Raw genomic sequence first — 18,447 nt, 5'->3', positions numbered from 1 at the left:
AAATCTGATACATCTTATTCCTCTATACCACCAAGCTCCACTGTTAAGCAAACAGCAACAGTTAAAAACCACTACCATGACCACAGTTGCACTGGGTGACATGCTTCTTCTGGACAGATGGGTCTCTTTTGTCAATTAATTTTATCCTGCCAGTATCATATTAAAAGAGTTTGGGCATCTCTAGTACTGAGTCTGTAATATAAATGAGGCATCTTAAGTACTTATAGCACTCTGTATGACAAGTCATCTATTCCACGGGTGACTCCTCATACCTTTATGATACATTTCTAAATTAAGTATGAATCAAATAATTTTTTATGTATATGGTGCCACATCATAACAGAAGTTTCCTCAGGGCACTTTGATTAAATAAATGAATAAATAAGGATTAATGGGCTGAAGTTCTAAAATCTGGGTTACACCATCTTGCACTGGGGTGATCGTTATGCCACTGGACTCTTTTGTTTTTTTTTGAATTATCAGAAGTCCTTTTAAGTCCTCTCAGACTTTAAGAAACATAGCATCATGTTTGCAAAAACTCAGGAATGTATCAAAAATCACAGGTCAGACACTGATGTGATAAGGAGCCAACAGGTATTTCAACAGGTATATATGTGTGTGCGTGTATGTGTATGTGAAATGAGCAACAATAACAAATTAGTTATTGTAAGAAACATATCAACTTATCACCATTGTAATATGTCAATAATGCTGATAATGCTGTGATAAATAACACCTTATTAATTATATATGTCCCATGACCTAATTTACCTGTTTCCTGTTTCCTCTGTTCATATTTTTGCTCTATTACATCATTGCATTTGAGTTTCCTTTCCCTCGAAATAAAAAAAACATAAAAACAAAACATCAACTCTCCCATTATAGATAAAGATTTTTGAGAAAGCCTGAACCAGTCCCTCTGACAGACAAAGCTTAATATTGGCTGCAAAATTACTCTTTTTGAGCAGCAGGAGACACTAATATATTATTCTTGACTATAACTGTGTATAAGATGGAATATAACTGAACACAACAATATACTGGAATGATAAACTTCTAAATGCCAGTTCATGTTTAAGCTCAGATATGTTACATGGTGTTTTTACACCTGAATGTGGGTATGACTGTAAAACTCCCCCCTAACTTTCTGTATATATGTGTATGTGCATGTCTGTGTGTTCAAGGGGTGAACACACATATTTGTATGTCTTGCATGCTACTGGATGTGCACCTGTATAACTATGCTGCCATGCATGCATGTATGTTTATAAGGGAATATAAAAATGTGTTAATGTGTGCGCGGGTTTTGCAGGCTTCTTTGTGAACGTGTCTGGTTTGTGTATGTGCACATGTGGGTACAATATGTAGAATACGGTTTCACTGCTTCACACAGGAAGTGTTCTGATCTGATTCACTCAAAGTCACACATTTGTCTTCAGGTTCTCTGTATTATTGTTTGCTAAAGTGTTTCATTTGGTCTTGCTGCAGTGACGGTCGTGAGGGTCCCTTTGCACTTTGGAGGAGAAGAAAACACTCACACATTGATAATTAGTAGCAGCCGGGAGGCCAACATGAGAGCCGGGGTGCTGTGGATGGTGATGGTGTGTTTGAGTGATGGAGAAGTCTTGACGTGTTCAGGTAAGAAGAGTTAAGTTTCAAATAACTTCAGAATTACACTGCATTGAGGTCATGGCTCATAGAAGTGATGCTTGTGACTGTTCTTTTAGAGATTTGTTCAACATCATAAGTTTCGCAATGACTGCGAGGACTTTGATGTGCCCCAGCAATCGGATCAACGTAGCTCAGCAAACTAATTCCCAAAGCTTTTTTATATTTCCTCTGAGGATGCTTCCTTACATGTCAGTGCTCTGAGATCTGCAGCTGATAAAACTTCAGTAGTGTAAAGAAAAATATGAGGAAACTTAAACAAACAAACAAACAAGTAAACAAACAAACAGCAAACACTACATTATCACTTTGTCCCAACTCCCAACAAAATTGAAGCCTTGCAATATAAATCTTATACAGAATGTATTTATTATTTTATATTTCTATTTTACTTCCATAGAAACATTTTCAAAATCGTGGGCTGCAGCTAAGCCTCATTGCATTAATGAAAACTGTAATGGACAGCCAGTGATGCTTAGGCAGTTTGGGCAGTTTTCTGACTGGGTAAGGTAAAAATTATTGCAGGCTCATTGTGATGGACTTTTGGGTTTTTCAGGGTTGAATCTGACCGGGGCCCTTTTTTTGCATCTCTCATGTCCTGTCAGCTCTCTGCTGTCCATATCTGATAAAGTCATACAAACAAACTGCATCTGTTATATCTATTTAATGTAACATTATCCAAAATCCAGAACTGTATTTAATTGGACGACTCTCATTTTAACTACTTTACATGCTGATGCAAAACATAACATGTAACTATAGCTCTCAAATGTAGTTTGGTAAAAAAAAAAAAAAAAAAAAAAAAAGAAAGAAAGAAAAAAAAGGAAAAAAAAGGAAAAACATTTTCCTCAAAATTCAAGTGGAGTTGAAAGTAAGCGCAAAATGGAAATAGAAGTACGTCAAAATTATACTTTAAACGAGTACAGTACTTGCGTAAACGTACTTAGTGACATTCTACAGCAGCAGGATAGATACAATAAGTGCTATTACCTTTAAATGTGTTAGACTGTTGGTGGTGTTTACTGTTGTTCAGATGCAGATACACTTACAACAAAGTTGCATAAGCGTGTAATTCAAAAACAAATATCAAAATACTCCACTAGAGAGAAAAACAAACTTGATTGTAGCAATTTTGCTGCATCTGCGTTGTATAAGGTTCTCATAAAAGATAAATACAAAGACCAAAACTCTGAAAATATGACCCAAGTTATGATAAACTACAATTACACAAAAAATAAGGATTAAACATCAAGTTCAAGAGATAATTAAATGTTTAGCCTGGTGAAATTGGACTTCCCTAATGCGGCTTTAAATGTGGTTTATAAATTAACAATGTTTAAGTGGGAAACTTCAGCAATTACTCATATCTCCAAATGTTGTATTTGCACTTGTTTTGATCATTTTGATAACTAATTGATTTGGTCCATGTCTGTTTGTCTGTCAGTTAAGCAGATCATCAAAGTGTCGAAACTCAGCAAAGTAAACGTCTCCTGTCCATCTATCGTGGCTGACAGCTCAAAGGTCAAGTACCAGCTCTTCTTTAATCTGAGCTGCACTGACAAAATTCTTCTGGAGAGGGTTAGTCAGTGTGCATGTGTGTGTGTGTGTGTCTGTAATATATATATTTATGCATTCATTACTACGTGTTACAAAAACCCATAGGTTTCAGTGTTCATAATTACTAAGTGTTCATTACTTCTGTACATGTGCAACAATGCACTAGGCACTCTCAGCCACTGTACACAACCACAATTATTATGCATTGCAGTTTATTACTGTACATTTTCTAAAGATTGTTCAATCAGTTTCTTTTGCTCAAAGAAAATATCTGACCTCAATAAGTGAAGTGCTTAGCATTGCCACATGAGGAAGCCACTGTATCTCACCTCTCCTCTGCAACTCGACAGCACTGCACTGAAATTTCATGAATGTGGGTGTTTCTGCAGAGAGCAAGTTCACATACAAATGGCTATGAACAATACATGCAGTGACTGTCCATTAGATGGCAGCACAAACTGGCTTTTTGGAGGACTAAAATATGGCTGCGCTGGCCTAGTTGTAAGGTACAAATATCCTAAACCTTTGACTGCATTCAGCATCACAGTCAGGGATTTTCAGGTGTAATGCAGTATGTCAGGTAGTGGAGAAAGCATAGTATAACCACTAGTGGGCAGTGCAAGCAGGAATATTGGTTGGGGGTGTATCTACTCTTAAAGGAGCAAATTTAACAGTAGCTGTAAATCCTGTTTGTGTAAGCCTCCAGCGTTTAAAGTCTGCTGCATGTAAAATGTACTCAGGATGTGGTCGATACACCCAGAGATCACAGCTAGGTGACTGAACCTTTACATGGCAACAGAGCAACAAGACACACTCGTGAGAACATTATTTCATTATTCCTGGTCGGTGGTGGAAAGTAACTAAGTACATTTACTCAAGTACTGAAGTACTTATACTTTACTTGAGAATTTCCATCCTCTGTAATTTTCATCCTGGTGTATTTCACAAATTTGGCTACTGTTCTGCTTGAAGTCTCTGCCTCTTAAAAGTTGATTATGGTGGGAATTGTTGGGTTTGTGTAAATAATTTTATAAAGAGTATGGTCTAGACCTGTTCTATATGAAATGTTCCCCCAGGAACACAACTTCTGTCATGATTCGGCACCATATGAATAAAATTGACTTGACTTGTTGCAAAAGCCAGTTGTGGAGAGTAGTGACCACAGGAAAACCACCACTCTGCTAAGGTCTGTTGTCTTTCAGGACTGTCCTGTTGCTTTTCTGCATGTTGGACTAGCTCCTCCTTATAATAGTCCATGGTGTAATCAGCCATTGCATTCCTCAAAAGTATTCCTCAGAAGACGGTATAACCGTAGAAACAGTATAATTTTAATCGCTGGATACTTTGCAGATTCCAATCAATAACACTAAATATAATCAACAAATAAATAGCGATGTATAGTTATAGGTTAAAATAAGATAATATGAGACAAGAATAAGAATACTTTTGTATGTTATTTTAGGTACGAATTTAAGTGCAGGACTTGTAAAAGAGTAGGGCAGCAGATTAGCAGCAGCAAAAATGTGATTACTGTTTGTTTTGCAAGTTTGTTTACAAGTTCAGCCCATAATTCTATTATTGTTCAGAAGCTTTTCTCAGCAATTAATGCCCCCTAATATAAACCATATTTTTTCTCTCTTTCTTCACGTGGCAGACTGATTCTGCACAGAGTTTGTTCACCAGTCAGTTTGAAGTCACAGCTAACAACAGTGGAAAGTACATCTGCCAGCAGACAGTGATTTATCCTCCACCATTCAGAGAGGATTGTCACATCACTGAGGTCAAAGTGGACTCTAAAATACATGACCAAAAACTAACAGGTACACTCAATTACATTAGATTATGTTGATATGTACAATATGTAATATGCTGAAATATATATATGTATGTATATATATTTTCATATTTATTAAAAGAGAACCATTTTTGCCCAGCACTTAATGCCACTGGCCCAGAAGCCAATCAAAGCTGTCCAGACAGATCTCCAGTCATCCCTGAGGTAGTGATGTGGGTGGGATGTGGTGTTTTATTGGTCTACAGCCTTTCAATCACCTGCATTGCCAGTGTTATATGGGTAAGAATGAAAACATGGACTGATTCTACTCAGTGTCCTGTGCAAAATTTGAAAATGTATGTGCATCTAAGTCAAATTGTTCTCACTTTCTGTGCGTTGTGTCCCTCAGAGGAGGTTGAAGAAAGATGATGAGGATACAAATGTGTATGTCAACACCAGACCTGGAGAACTCTGGAAACCCAGCAAAGCTTAAGAATAACTTATTTCAGCTAATTAAAGCTATGAATGTTGTGTGTGAATCAAAATCATCAGTGCAAATCACAGTGCAAGCTGGGGATGATGGTTATGACTGATTTTAGATATTTTAATTTCACTCTTTATTTATTTTTTGACTAAAAAAATGACATCAAACTATATGAAGGAAAAAATGCATTTGAAATAGGGCTGCTACAGCAGATAACTGTGTTGCAGTAGATCCTCAGCACATGTGGGAAACAAACTGACACAATCACTTGTTAGAAACATGTTAGAAAACATACAAAGGTGTACAGAATCTGTAATAACAAAAAATATATTTAAAAATGCAATATATATTTTATGACCAGAACACTTCTGTATTGTCAAATACAGTTGTTTTGACAGTCAGTAACAAACTATTTTCCCCAAACAACAATTTCTCAATGACAGATTTTTTTAAGTGAATATTTGTAATTTTTGTGCTAAATACATTTTTTCCTGCATTTGTGTTTTCCTTGTCAATAGGGAATTTTTGCATGTGTTTTGCAATGGGTGTAATCTGTAAATTTGGTCTGAAGTTTTTAACATCAGGGCCCATCTATTTTCTATACCTGCTTATCCTGTTCAGGGTCTCGGCCAGCTGCAGAGTCAGGCCCAGCTCAGTTACCCTGCACATGTCTCCAATCTATCTCAATGCTGACAAATATAGGCAAGTATGTAGGCAAGTATCAGTATTTGGTGTTAAACAGTTTACTTAACTTATTGAAACAGATCTGACCTCACATTTTGGGGTCGCAAACTGAAAAGAGACAGAGACAGTTTAAAACAAAATTTGACTGACAAACAGATGTTTTCTGGTGTAGCTTCTGGGACAAATTTTCTTCATACGGACCACTTGTAGTTGGACATGTACTTCCACAGACTTGGACTGTTTTTGTTAACTGCTTGTACTTGCTCTTTTATATGCTGTTTTATTTTGGCATTTTATTTATCAGACTATTGAACTTAAAATGCACTGTATGGAAACTGTATAATGATTTGATATTGTAAACATAAAATAAAAATAAAAATCCAAACATATTTATTTGCTCTTTAGTAACAGCTGTAACACAGTTTTCATTGCTGTAAAGCTTTCCTGTCATCATTCTAACAATGATACCTTTCAGAATTCATGAAAAAAATGTTCATTTTGAGTAGCACTGTGTGGAGTTCTGTATCTTGCTACAGCAAGAGTGAATGATTTTCTTTCATATTTAGTCAAATTACATCTTGAATGGTTCAGAAATGTGTCATGCATAAGGAAAATTACTTTGTCAATGCCGAAAACGCAAACTGTGTGTGCAATAATACACAGGTTGTAATAAGTCAAATGAACTGTTCTCAGGCCCCCGTGGGAAAAGAACAGCAAAATGACTGACCTTACTTCTCAGGAGTGAATAGAACTGGTGAAGGTGGTGATCACTGTATGTAGAAGTTTGCATGATTACGGTACCTTTCAAATGATACAGATGGCACTGTTAGAGTAGATAGACTAGTTGACATTTTTTTTGCAAGATAACAAGACAGTCATCGTGGAAATAGAAGCAGTTTTACTCACACTGCACCTAGTTTGGGTCAGTGTGACTCAACAGGGAACTGTTAGAGGGATTACAGGATCAACTGGTGGAATCTGTATGCGCTACAATGATGACAATCATATAAGTTCCTCTTGCCCCTTTTAAAAGCAGAAGACAGATGAAATGGACAGGAATGGACTCTGAGCCAACTACCAAACCACATCCCTAACAGGCCACTTCCTAGGAAACCATAAACTTAGGTTATTTTATTGTTTTAATAAACAACCAATACTGCTGTTTTTTCCAGTGAGATGTCACAATCAATTTGTTTAAGGTTTCCATTACTTTTTTTTAATTATACAGCAGGTCTAGGTACTATATAAATACTGTGAAAGTATCAAAATGCTCAATCAACAGAGAAATATACACAGCCCATATTCAGAAACTCTGCTTCTAAACAAGCTGTGAAGACTTCCGTAACTCTGTAATGCCACAACTATATATTCACCACCCTCAGCCATGCCCCCAGCACAGCCCCCTGGACCCACTGGACCAACCTTTCATTTTGTTTTAACTTCATTAACACCATAACACTTGGCAGTAATTCCATTGCTGAGCTAGCAAGCTACAAGACACAATTGCACCATCATTGGATGCCTTCCCAAGGGCAGTAAAATTAGAGTCCAGTGGCTAAAGTTGTTTTTTTTCTGAAATACCAGAGCATTTTAGTCTGTATCTGTTCGGCTCTTTTCAGCAATGACTGCTATCTTAAAGATGGTCCTTGCTTTTTGCATGCACTCCTGAATTTTACCAAGCCACGGTTGGCTATGGCCTGTGAGTGAGCGTTATTTACAAAACAGTCAGCCAATCAGAGGAGAGGTCCTGTTTTTGCTATACCTCCAGAAAAAAAACATGGGAGAGGGGATGTAAAACTGTATTGAGATGGTATTTGGTACTTAAAACAACTAATGTAATGTATTATGGATGTCAAAACTTCAAATAAAACTGGGTCCTTTAAGTGTTTAATATGTTTATTATTGATCTTGTCATGACTTACTGTGACACTGGAATAGTACAGAACCACTTGCTACCACATACATGAGATTGATAGTAAGCATGATATTGGTGGTGACATGGTTGTCATCTGTCATGTCAAAAAGAAGCCCGAATTCTTATACATGTTAAAGTTTTTGTTGTGGGTGTTTGACAGTAAAAGACAAACTACAGTGTTAGAAGAGTAACAGCATACAGTATGAAAAGCCTGTACTTCTACCTTATACCAAAGCAATCAAAATTCCTTCTTTTTCTGAGACTAAAGCAAGGTTTCACAACCTTCTTTGGATTCAGTGTCTGTTTCCCAAAATTCTCAGCACAGGATAGTGATGTATTCCTTCTAAGAGCATGGTGGCATCTCCATATATACAGTCATGTCAAAAAGAAAGTACACCCTCTTTGAAATCTAGGATTTTATGTATCAGGATATAATGAAAAACAATCTGGTCCTTACCAGGTTCTAAAATTATTTGAATCTAACCTCAAGTATAAAATAACACACAACCGATTCCAGTGTCATTATTTATTGAACAAAATGAAGCCAAAATAGAGAAGTCACGTGTAAAAAACTAAGCACCCCCCATAATTCAGTAATTTGTAGAACAACCTTTAGCTGCAATAATTTGAAATAATATTTTTCTGCATGACTTTTTCAGTCTCTTACATCATTGTGGAGGAATTTTGTCTTCAGTTCATTGACGTTTGTGGGCATTAGTTTATGCACAGCTCTCTTAAGATCCCGCCACAGCATTTCAATATGGTTGAGGTCCACAGTTTGACTGGGACATTGCACTGCCATCATTCTTTTCTTTTTCAGCCATTGTGTTGTAGATCTCCAGGTGTGCTTGGGATCATTGCCCTGTTGCATGACCCAGTTTCAGTCAAGCTTTAGCTGCCAGACAGATGGCCTCACATCTGACTCGAGAATATTTTGGTATACGGAGGAGTTCATGGTCGACTCAGTGACTTCAAGGTGCCATGGTCCTGTGGGTGTAAAACAAGCCCAAATCATCATCTCTCCACCACCGGGCTTGACAGTTGGTTTGAGGTGTTTGTGCAGATATGCTCTGTTTGGTTTTCGCCAAACACGGCACTGGGAACCGTCTGTCCAAAGGATATTGTTCCAGAACTCTTGTGGTTTGTTCAGATGCAACTTTTCAAACCTAAGCTGTGCTGCCATGTTCTTCCAAACAAGCCATACTCATTCAGTCTCTTTCTAATTGTACTTTCATGAACTTTAACATTTAATATGCTAACTGAGGCCTGTAGAGTCTGAGTTGTAGATTTTTTTGCAATTTCTTTGTGCATTGCATGGTCTGACCTTAGGGTGAATTTGCTGGATCATCCACTCCTGGGAAGATTAGCAAGTGTCCTGAATGTTTTCCACTTGTCAATAATCTTTCTCACTTTAGAATGATCAACTTGAGATCGTTTGGAAATGGCCTTGTAACCCTTCCCAGATTGACTGGCAGCAACAATTGCTTCTCTTAGATAATTTCTGAGGTCTTTCCTTCTTGGCATTGTGTTAACACACACCTGAGAGCATATAACATAGAGGTGGTCCTAATCCTAAAACTGCTACTTAGTCTCTTAATTCCTATGCAGTAATGGTGTACTTAATTTTTCACACACTGCTTCTGCATTTTGGCTAGTTTTGTTAAATAAATAATGACACAATGTAAAACATCATGTATTGTTGGTGAGGTTGTAATTAATTTTTTTTTTTTTCATTATGTCCTGATACATAAAATCATATAACTGAAAGAGGGTGTACTTTGTTTGTCACATGACTGCATGTACAGGTTTTATTACTATATAGAGGAAAACAAGAAAAAAAAAAATGTTGGCTGGCAATAGTTCAATACACTGAAAACATGTAATGTAATAGCACACTGACCTTTTTTTTAGTTTGATAGTTACTCTAAAAGCCTTCTGTCACAATTACTGTGGGAGAGTTACATTAAATCCAGTTCACAATTGCACCAGCATAAGAGAAACTTCAGAGTTAGTGATTCAATTTATTTTCCTCCATGTAAATTCAGCGTTAATTGGAACTATATTAAGATAAGACAAGTACAACACTTTGAGCATTAGCTTTTGGGTTTTTCTTTTCAGTAAACTACAGTCAATTTGTCTTTGTATAATGAATTTTCCATACACATGGAGACTGACTGATTGCTTCTGATTATATTTTTGCACGTTATACCAAACCATAATGAAACAATGATAGCAGCAAAAATAAAAACCACTGTTTTCCGGGTGACTGAAGACTGTAGTGCTGACTGTAACTTCAGTCAGCTCTGTAAGAATGGGGCTTAACCCCACAGAGTGTTTCCAGGCAAAACACACACAGATGTGACGTCAGGAAGACACTGAATCGTGTCACATCAGCACTTTCACTGTGATCTATATATAATCTATAATTAGTTATTTTCCACTGTTTGCACCTTATCATTGCAAAGTAAAGTACATTGGGTATGAAAGAAATACATACAGGATGAAAATGCAAAAATGACTCTTACATTCCAGAGAAGAATAAACTGTGATGAAATAACTGAAAGAGTTAAAAATAAAATGTGCCATCAGATTTATCTTTGATTGCATCACACATGCTCAATTCCAAAACATGACATATATGTCAGAAATACAAGATTTATTTTTAAAGGCATTGTAGCCATTCATGGGCAATGATCAACAAATTAAGATTTGAGGGTTTTCCAGTTAAAATGTTTGTATCAACATAATCCACATAATCCTTTTGCTCTAATGGTAAATAAAGAAGCTGATGTAAATAGATAAATCCTTTCACAATATTGATGTGCAGGTAAATAGAGGGTATTGTCTTAAGAAAAGCTTTACTACTTTTCTACTATGATGCAGCTAACTGATTTTACTCCTCTGCACTGTCAAGATCATCAAAATCTGAGGGTCATCCCAGATATGTCATGTGACATTATTGTGGCATGTCCCTGTTCTGCTCTGCCAGACAAATGAAGGACTGAGACTGAGGAAGACCAGCAGGGTGGACGGACATCCACCCCTGCAGTCTCTAAGATGGAGGAGCAGTCAGAGTCACAATTTGGCAAAATGAACTGAGTAGTAACATCATCAGTGGTAATATATAATATATTGTGGCAGAGGCAATATAAAGTTATAAATAAATATACATTTGCCTCACACAGGATTATAAAAATGGTCTTCAAAAATTTAAATGTTAGAAAAGAGGAAAATTTGATGCAAAGTAATAACTTGCAAGCTGTTACTGTATCTTTCACCTAAAGTAAGTGATTGTAATGGAGCAGCAGCAGTATCTCACTCAAAGCAATATATAATCACTCAACCTTTATAATGTTTTCTATGCTCATGCTGACAGACTATCCCATTAAGTCCCTAGGAGGAAAAGGAGGGAGTCATATTGATTCAGATTTCCTCTAAGGATCATTAATTGACATAAAGATGGATTTGTTATCTTGTCAATTATCCCTAGTTTTATCAGGAAAGACTCCTGAATCCCTGGAAGAGTGAATTTTAATGTAATTTCTATCGTACATTTTCAAGAAGGTGGTGAAATTATCAGGACATTTCAGAATGAAGTGTGTGGTGGTCAATCTTCGCTGCAGCCTTCCTTAAAATGTAACACCTATGCCAAAAAGCTTCAGTTCATGAATATAGACAATTCAACCAAAGTAGCTGTATAGTCAAAAGCACTTAAAATAACCTGTAGAAACGTAATTCTCACTGTAATCTAAATCTTGTGGGGAAAATTGAGCTGCAGTAGGGTGAGCCACAGGAATTCAAACTGAATACAAACCCTGCAAAAGTTTCCACATGAACAAGTCACTTGAGTCTTGCTTTTTTTCTTGCACGTTTTTTTTTTTTTCCACAAAAGTAATTTGCTAAAAGGTGTAATAGATTTCTTTTGTTTCTGAGGTATTTCAACCTACTTTAAGAACATCAACTGATAAATCTCATGAAACAGAGAATTCTTTCTATTGAGCACTGCTGAAACATCTGAATAAGGCAAAAGAAGAACACAGACTTATTTCACTCCAGAATTTGGATGAGCACTGGATGACTTTTACTTTTTGGCAATGGAAGATTGTTGAGAACTGTTTTGATTTATTTGACATGTCTTTGGTGTCTATGGTCTTTCAACATGTTGAAATCAACTATTTAAGCCATTTTCGCTGAGGTCTCTGTTGATCATCTCTGTCGCCACCGACAGAGATGTGTAAAACTGCTGATCTAGACAAGTTTCACCCCATTCTATATTTGCATGTTTTCCACAGTGATACATGAGAAGGGTTGTTTGGAGCATTTACTCAGAGGTTTATTCTTGTTTAGTTTTAAGTTTTTGAATATTTTCTTTTCAATTTCATGGTTGATTACCATATTTATCATGTTGTTTTATTTTCTTTTATGTGACTGAAGCTGTGTTGTGACTTTGTACATAAGCAATAACACATTGTTAGTGTGCAGCTTTTAACAGCTTTTTTACAGCTTCTTTTCTTTTGAGAAACAGAAGATGCTAATAATGCTGAGACTAAATAAAATCATTCAGATTTGTTCTTCTCAGCTTTCCTACAGAACCACAGCAGTTTGAGCTTGTCGTCTCTCTTTACCGGCAAAACATCATCATCATTTCCTGTGCTGGCACACAGTTTCCATGACAGCTGAGGGAAAAGCGCGACTATAAAGGTGAGTTTCACTGTTTTTGCTGTATTTTAATGAAAAAAATTTTCAGTCTGAACGTGTTGTGTAACTGTATGAGATACTGTAGGATGTTCCTGACACACTGTATGATAGGATGGACTGTGTTGACAGTCCTCAGCCTCTGCCTGCCTGTGTGGAGTGGTGAGTATAAACAAACTTTTACTGATGTGATAGTGGTGATTTGCAGTACATGGGCTGGTGACAATTCTTTCACAGTTCAGGGTTAATACTCAGCTATCAGGTAACAAAGGACAAATGTGAGTTTGCTGGATCTCTGTGAGCTGTGGAAACTCAAATCCTGACTACAGATCTTCATCTTCAACAGATTTAAGATTAACTGCCTGTAAACACAACATCATTACTAAATCAGCCTGATACTGTTTTCATAATATTGTTAGTTTGCGCTGAAAGCCTGACTTTATGCTGACACATGAGAAATTACTTATGGATTAATTTCCAACTAGATTTCATGAAGAAAATGGCAATTACAATCAGAGTTATTTTACATAGTTTATTAAAAAAAAAATGTTCTGTTAACTACTGTGTGTCCCTTAAGTGTTAGACTTCTTTGTGGTGATGGAGTGGACCAGTTGTAAGAGAGCAGAGGTCTTCTTAATATAACTGATTTTAGGTATACAAGACACATGGATGTATTGACTCACCTGCTTTAATTTGGCACCGAATAAGATACCATCCAGAGTTATACCCACAGCAAATGATGATAGTGAATAGATAAAGAGTAAACTACACTCATACATTGTTAAAGGAATATTATGACATTTCGTAAAATGTGCTTATTTTCTGGTGGCTGAGTGTTGATACTGTTCTTGCATCAGCAATATGTAAGTGGTGCTAGTTAGCTTAGCATAGCACAACGACTGGAAACAGGAAGAAACAACTAGTCTGGTTCTGTCTCAAGTTTGAAATTCACCATCTTATTTGAACTGTAGCGAGAACAATTCACAGTTTTATGAGGTGTGATATGCTAGACTGTCTCCTTTGGACAGAGCCAGGCCAGCTGTTTCCCCTGTTTTCAGTCTTTGCGCTAAGCGAACTGGCTGCTGTTATATTCACTGCACAGAGGTGAGAGTGGTATCAATCTTCTCATTGAATTTTTTGCAAGAAAGCACATATTCCCACATATTAACTATTTCTTCAATGGTAGAAAGGCCTCACAAAACTTCTCTGTCTTCTCAAACAGATTTTTTACCACAATACATGACAACACTGCAACTGAATCAATTCAAGATTTCATAATGGAATTTGTCATTATAGATGATCCTGTGATGGGCGTGGTTAAATTGTCATAATGTGGCAGTGGAACCAGAAAACTCTTCAATCACTGCAATTTAGTGGCTACACATGTGTGTCACAAAACAATTAAAAGCAGTAGCTATGTACATTATGGTTAAAACTTTGAAAAATGTTCAGTCACTTTGTTATTTTGAGTTGTTGTCTTGTTTGCTGTCTTAGCTGGATGGTCAGCTAGCCACTGATTATTCTGTATTAAGGGAACAGTTGGGTTTATTTAGTGTTTGGAGAAAATGTGAGTGTGAACCTCACAGCTTCTTTGCGAGGACAGGACTTCTGCAGAACTGCTGCAGTTAAACCACAATGTTTTGTTCTTAATGTCTCCATGTGGGTGTGAACTGGAGAACATTTGTAACAGAGCTCTGCTGAGTGATGTAATTACAGTTACTGCTGAGTACTTAGTTAACTAATGTGATTAAAATTAACATATTTGCTGTCAAAGAACATTTCCCATTGTCTTCGTCTGCTCAAAAGTGTGAAGTTGCAGAGAACTTGTAGCTCGCTTCTTTGTAGACAACTGCAGTGACCTTTCCAAAATAAAAGAAAAAATCTAAACTTCAGAAAATAAAATCTATACAGAAATTTATCAAAGGCCTTTTCCAAATCAGCAACAAAATTTGGTCTCTTATTCAACTCAGAACTGTCTTATATTATTCCGAATGTAACAACCCTGCAGAAATGTAGGCTGATCTTGGATGATCATACTTGGCAACACCCTCTTTATATGCTGGCATTCATAATTTGCTAATATCTTGTTAGCTTTATCATCAGTCCACCTCTTAACTATCCTAAAGTGTCTGCTTTATTTTCTGTCAGCTGTGAGGGTGATCCAGCCTTACAGAGAGGTGAGCATCAATGGTACAGCACAGGTCCAGTGCTTCATCCAACCCCAACCCTCCTATAACCAGATCAAACCCTCCTATGACCAAGGCCCTCCATATCCATACCCCATTCCTGAGGAGGTCCGTGTGACTCTGTTGAAAGGCCTCCATGGCAGCCAGGAGCTTTGCTCATCCATCCTCAACTTCACAGAGCAGAGAGAGACTGATGTGGAGAGAGAGGGAGAGGTAAGTCTGTGGATAATTTATCCCAACTTTAATGTAATCTCACAAGAATGTAATCTAACATCTAAAACATATTTTCTCTATCAGCTTAGTACTGTAAAATATGATAATAAATGATTGAGATCATACATAAAAAACACAGTTTTTGTCAAAATTAGAATCGTTTTGTATTTTCCATCAGACAGATTTTGTGTATGTGTGTTTGGACAGGAAGTCTATTAGATTTTAGAATATTTACTGTGATCAAAACATAATTTCATTTATAAATTTTGTCATTGTTTGAAATAATTTCCAAATACTCATGGAGTTTCCCTCTTGCTCTTAAAAATAGCACTCAAATTAGCATTATAATTTGATAGCTGCTGGGATCATGAGAAATAGGGACTGTGAAATGTATCCACAGAAGGCTGAGAAACCCTGGCTAAATGTGTGTTTTAGGTACAGTGCTCAGCTAAGTTGAGTGGGGGCGCTGTGGAGATGACAGTCTCTGGACTGAAACCCACAGACACAGATATGTATCGCTGTGAGATCGAGGTCTTCTACCCACCACCATACCTGCGGCTCACTGGCAACGGCACACTCATTCATGTCTTAGGTGAGTCACCTGCACAGATGTCCACGTGCACAATCACCCACTGAGTAATCACATCTTTCTGTCTTTCTTTGAGTCTTTAATTTTTCACGTTTGTCCACAGACAGCTCTGACTGTCCTGTGCAGGGGGCTCAGAGAGAAACTAGTGATGAAGAGGATGACAATGAGGGTGATAAGCAGATGGCATCAGTCAGTGTTCCTGTGGTTGTACTGGTGATACTGGTCATGTTTGTCCTCATCATCATTATCTACTTCCAGGTCAGAGCATTATCATTTTACCCTTGTTTATGTTTCAGTTGATTTGTGTTATCAATGACGTTCTGGTAGTGGAACCAATCTGTAAATCTACTGTACTGTTATTATTATAAATGTATTATTATTTTACTCATTTAGTACTGGCAACAATAATAGTTTTCCCTGATGGATGTGATGTGTTTGTGACCTAAACTATGATTTTAATAAGCCCTGAAACACACCATCTGTTATCTCCCACATCAAAAACACATAGAAGACTTGCAAGATTCACACATCCTTTAACTTTAACCTAAATACCATATTGTACATGGTCAATGTGTGCTTATAGCATTAAGACAGCCAGGCCTGACAACACGCTTTATCTTTTAAGCAAATAAGCACTGTTAAGTAAAAATAATTCAGTAAAAAAATATGATTTTGTCAGTGCTGTATATTTAACTGTGTAATCACTCCAGTTTGTAAGTTCACTAATACACCACCTGAATATATTTCTGTACTGTAGGAATGGTTGTAGTCTCAGATGTAAAACCTGTAGGAGTAGCAGCAAAAATAGTAACAGCAATATTGGGATTAATAGCATTAGCAATATTATGAGTAGTAACAGCTGCAGTCTACTATATCTGAAAAAAGCCCCTGGTTCACTTTGTGGCAATTGATTTGGGATTATGTTACACAATATGCTAATTGTAACTTTGAGGATATTTCAATAAGATTGGAACGCGTTATTGAGGACCTGAGGAAGGATCCTGAAAGATATTTGAGCTAATGTAGTGTTTACATGGTGCCAATCCCAAAATCAACAGATGTTTTTAATCAGATTATTACATAGAAAACCCAGGCCTATATAAAAATTCTTTAATGTGGAGGAAAAGGAGGTCAATAAGGCCCATCAGGTAATTGCAACACATTAATCTGACCAATGTAGAGTAATAAAAGTAACAGTAGTTTAGGTGGCAGTAATAGTTGGTGTAGTAGTAGCAACAGTGCTTGTAGCAGCAAGTGCAGTTCCAGCCTGAATGGCTTAATGTCTAAAAGCTAAATCCTTCTATGAGCGTCCGGTGCCAGAGTCCTGATTTAACTGAACCAATTTTTCTGTCCTCTGCTGCTACTCTTCATTGTATGATATCAAACAATTTTTTTTTTATCCTCTGTTGTTTGTGGAATTAAAATCTGTGTTTTCAATTTGCAGACTGTCCAGTGTGAACGAGGGAAGAGGGAGATTGTCAGGCCGGTGCCTGGTGGGCCTTACAAGGTGGAAGCTGTCGCATTTTCATCTAAAGAGATTGTATGAAAAACACACAAATGCAGAGTCCAACGCAGCATTGCATCTCCCCAGAAGCATTAGAATACCATGGATTCTGAATATAGAGTTAAAGTAATATTGCAGTAGGCTCAGTACTGGCCGTTATTAAATATCACCTCTGTTATGATTGAGGTTCTTTTTTTTAACCAAAGCTACAGAAGAACACCGAAATGACATTTGGGTGTCTGTGCATATTTTATTTATTAAGTACAAAAATAATGTTTACGTTCTTGTAAACTCAAATTATGTTAAAAAGCTGTAGCTTTGATTGCGTTTCCACTGACTTGAGTTGATGAGGCTCCTTTAGGTGCCCTAACCTAACACCCTAACTGCAGCTGGGAAGCCTTAATGTTTGATTAAAAGAAGAATCACTTGATGTTTAAGTTGGCTAAATGCTCCTGCTAAAAAAAATGCAACGCTTTGAATCATTAGGCTTATGGCTATATATTATGGCTATAGAAGTTATTTGCCTGAGTGTATCGATGGTTAACTTGTCTGTATACTGTATTTTGTTGCCATTGCAATGTTCAGCAAAATATTCATGTTGGATATTTCATTTAAGTAAAGTTTCTTAACTTTTAATTGTACTTTTGTGTTGAGATTCTGGGTTATCAGTTGTGTTGTCTCTTTCTTTTCATATTTTCTCCTAGAGCCAATCTCCAATAGAACAAAGTCACAATATGAAGAAATACAGAGTGGTTTAATGGTTTAATTGTGGATCTGAAGGTGTGGTTCTAGTATGAAAACCATCTCATTGACAGAGTTTGGCCTTACTATTAGATCTCCAGTTTTTATCACTCAAGTAGTAGGCAAATAGTAATGTATGAAGGTTAAACAAAGATTTTCTTACATCTATAAAACACAGCCTTAAATACATTTTGAGATCCGGTCTAAAAATAAAGGAGATGGCAGACCTCTTCAGCTTTCCCCTAGCACCACCATCAGGCCAATATTTGCACTTGTACATAAATATGACGGACAGTGATGAGCAGCTTGTCATAAAATGTACGGAGCACATTCAACATGAACAGGATGCCACATTCTGGACAAACTTTATGTTTTTGCCACAGTACTAGTAACAGCAAAACGATCAGTTTGTCTGTTTCACACAACACTTCAATACT

General features: G+C 36.9%; 1 protein-coding gene across 2 annotated transcripts; it reads left to right on the top strand.

Annotated features, from left to right (window-relative positions):
- Positions 1-12,789: 12,789 nt before the first annotated feature.
- cd28 (CD28 molecule) lies at positions 12,790-17,910 on the top strand. 2 transcript variants are annotated; one of them, XM_051068400.1, is made up of 5 exons: positions 12,790-12,939; positions 14,926-15,176; positions 15,612-15,768; positions 15,873-16,023; positions 17,210-17,910. In XM_051068400.1, the coding sequence occupies exons 1-4, from the start codon at positions 12,813-12,815 to the stop codon at positions 15,980-15,982; spliced, it is 645 nt and encodes a 214-aa protein (XP_050924357.1). In that variant the 5' UTR covers positions 12,790-12,812; the 3' UTR covers positions 15,983-16,023; positions 17,210-17,910. The 2 variants fall into 2 exon arrangements, with proteins under 2 accessions (XP_050924357.1, XP_018516242.1); XM_018660726.2 differs by having other exon boundaries at positions 15,869-16,023.
- The last annotated feature ends 537 nt before the right edge of the window (positions 17,911-18,447 follow it).

This window comes from Lates calcarifer, linkage group LG1, assembly GCF_001640805.2.
Source record: "Lates calcarifer isolate ASB-BC8 linkage group LG1, TLL_Latcal_v3, whole genome shotgun sequence".
Taxonomy (NCBI): Eukaryota; Metazoa; Chordata; class Actinopteri; family Centropomidae; genus Lates; species Lates calcarifer.
This window is presented reverse-complemented; position numbering and strand designations above follow the sequence as displayed.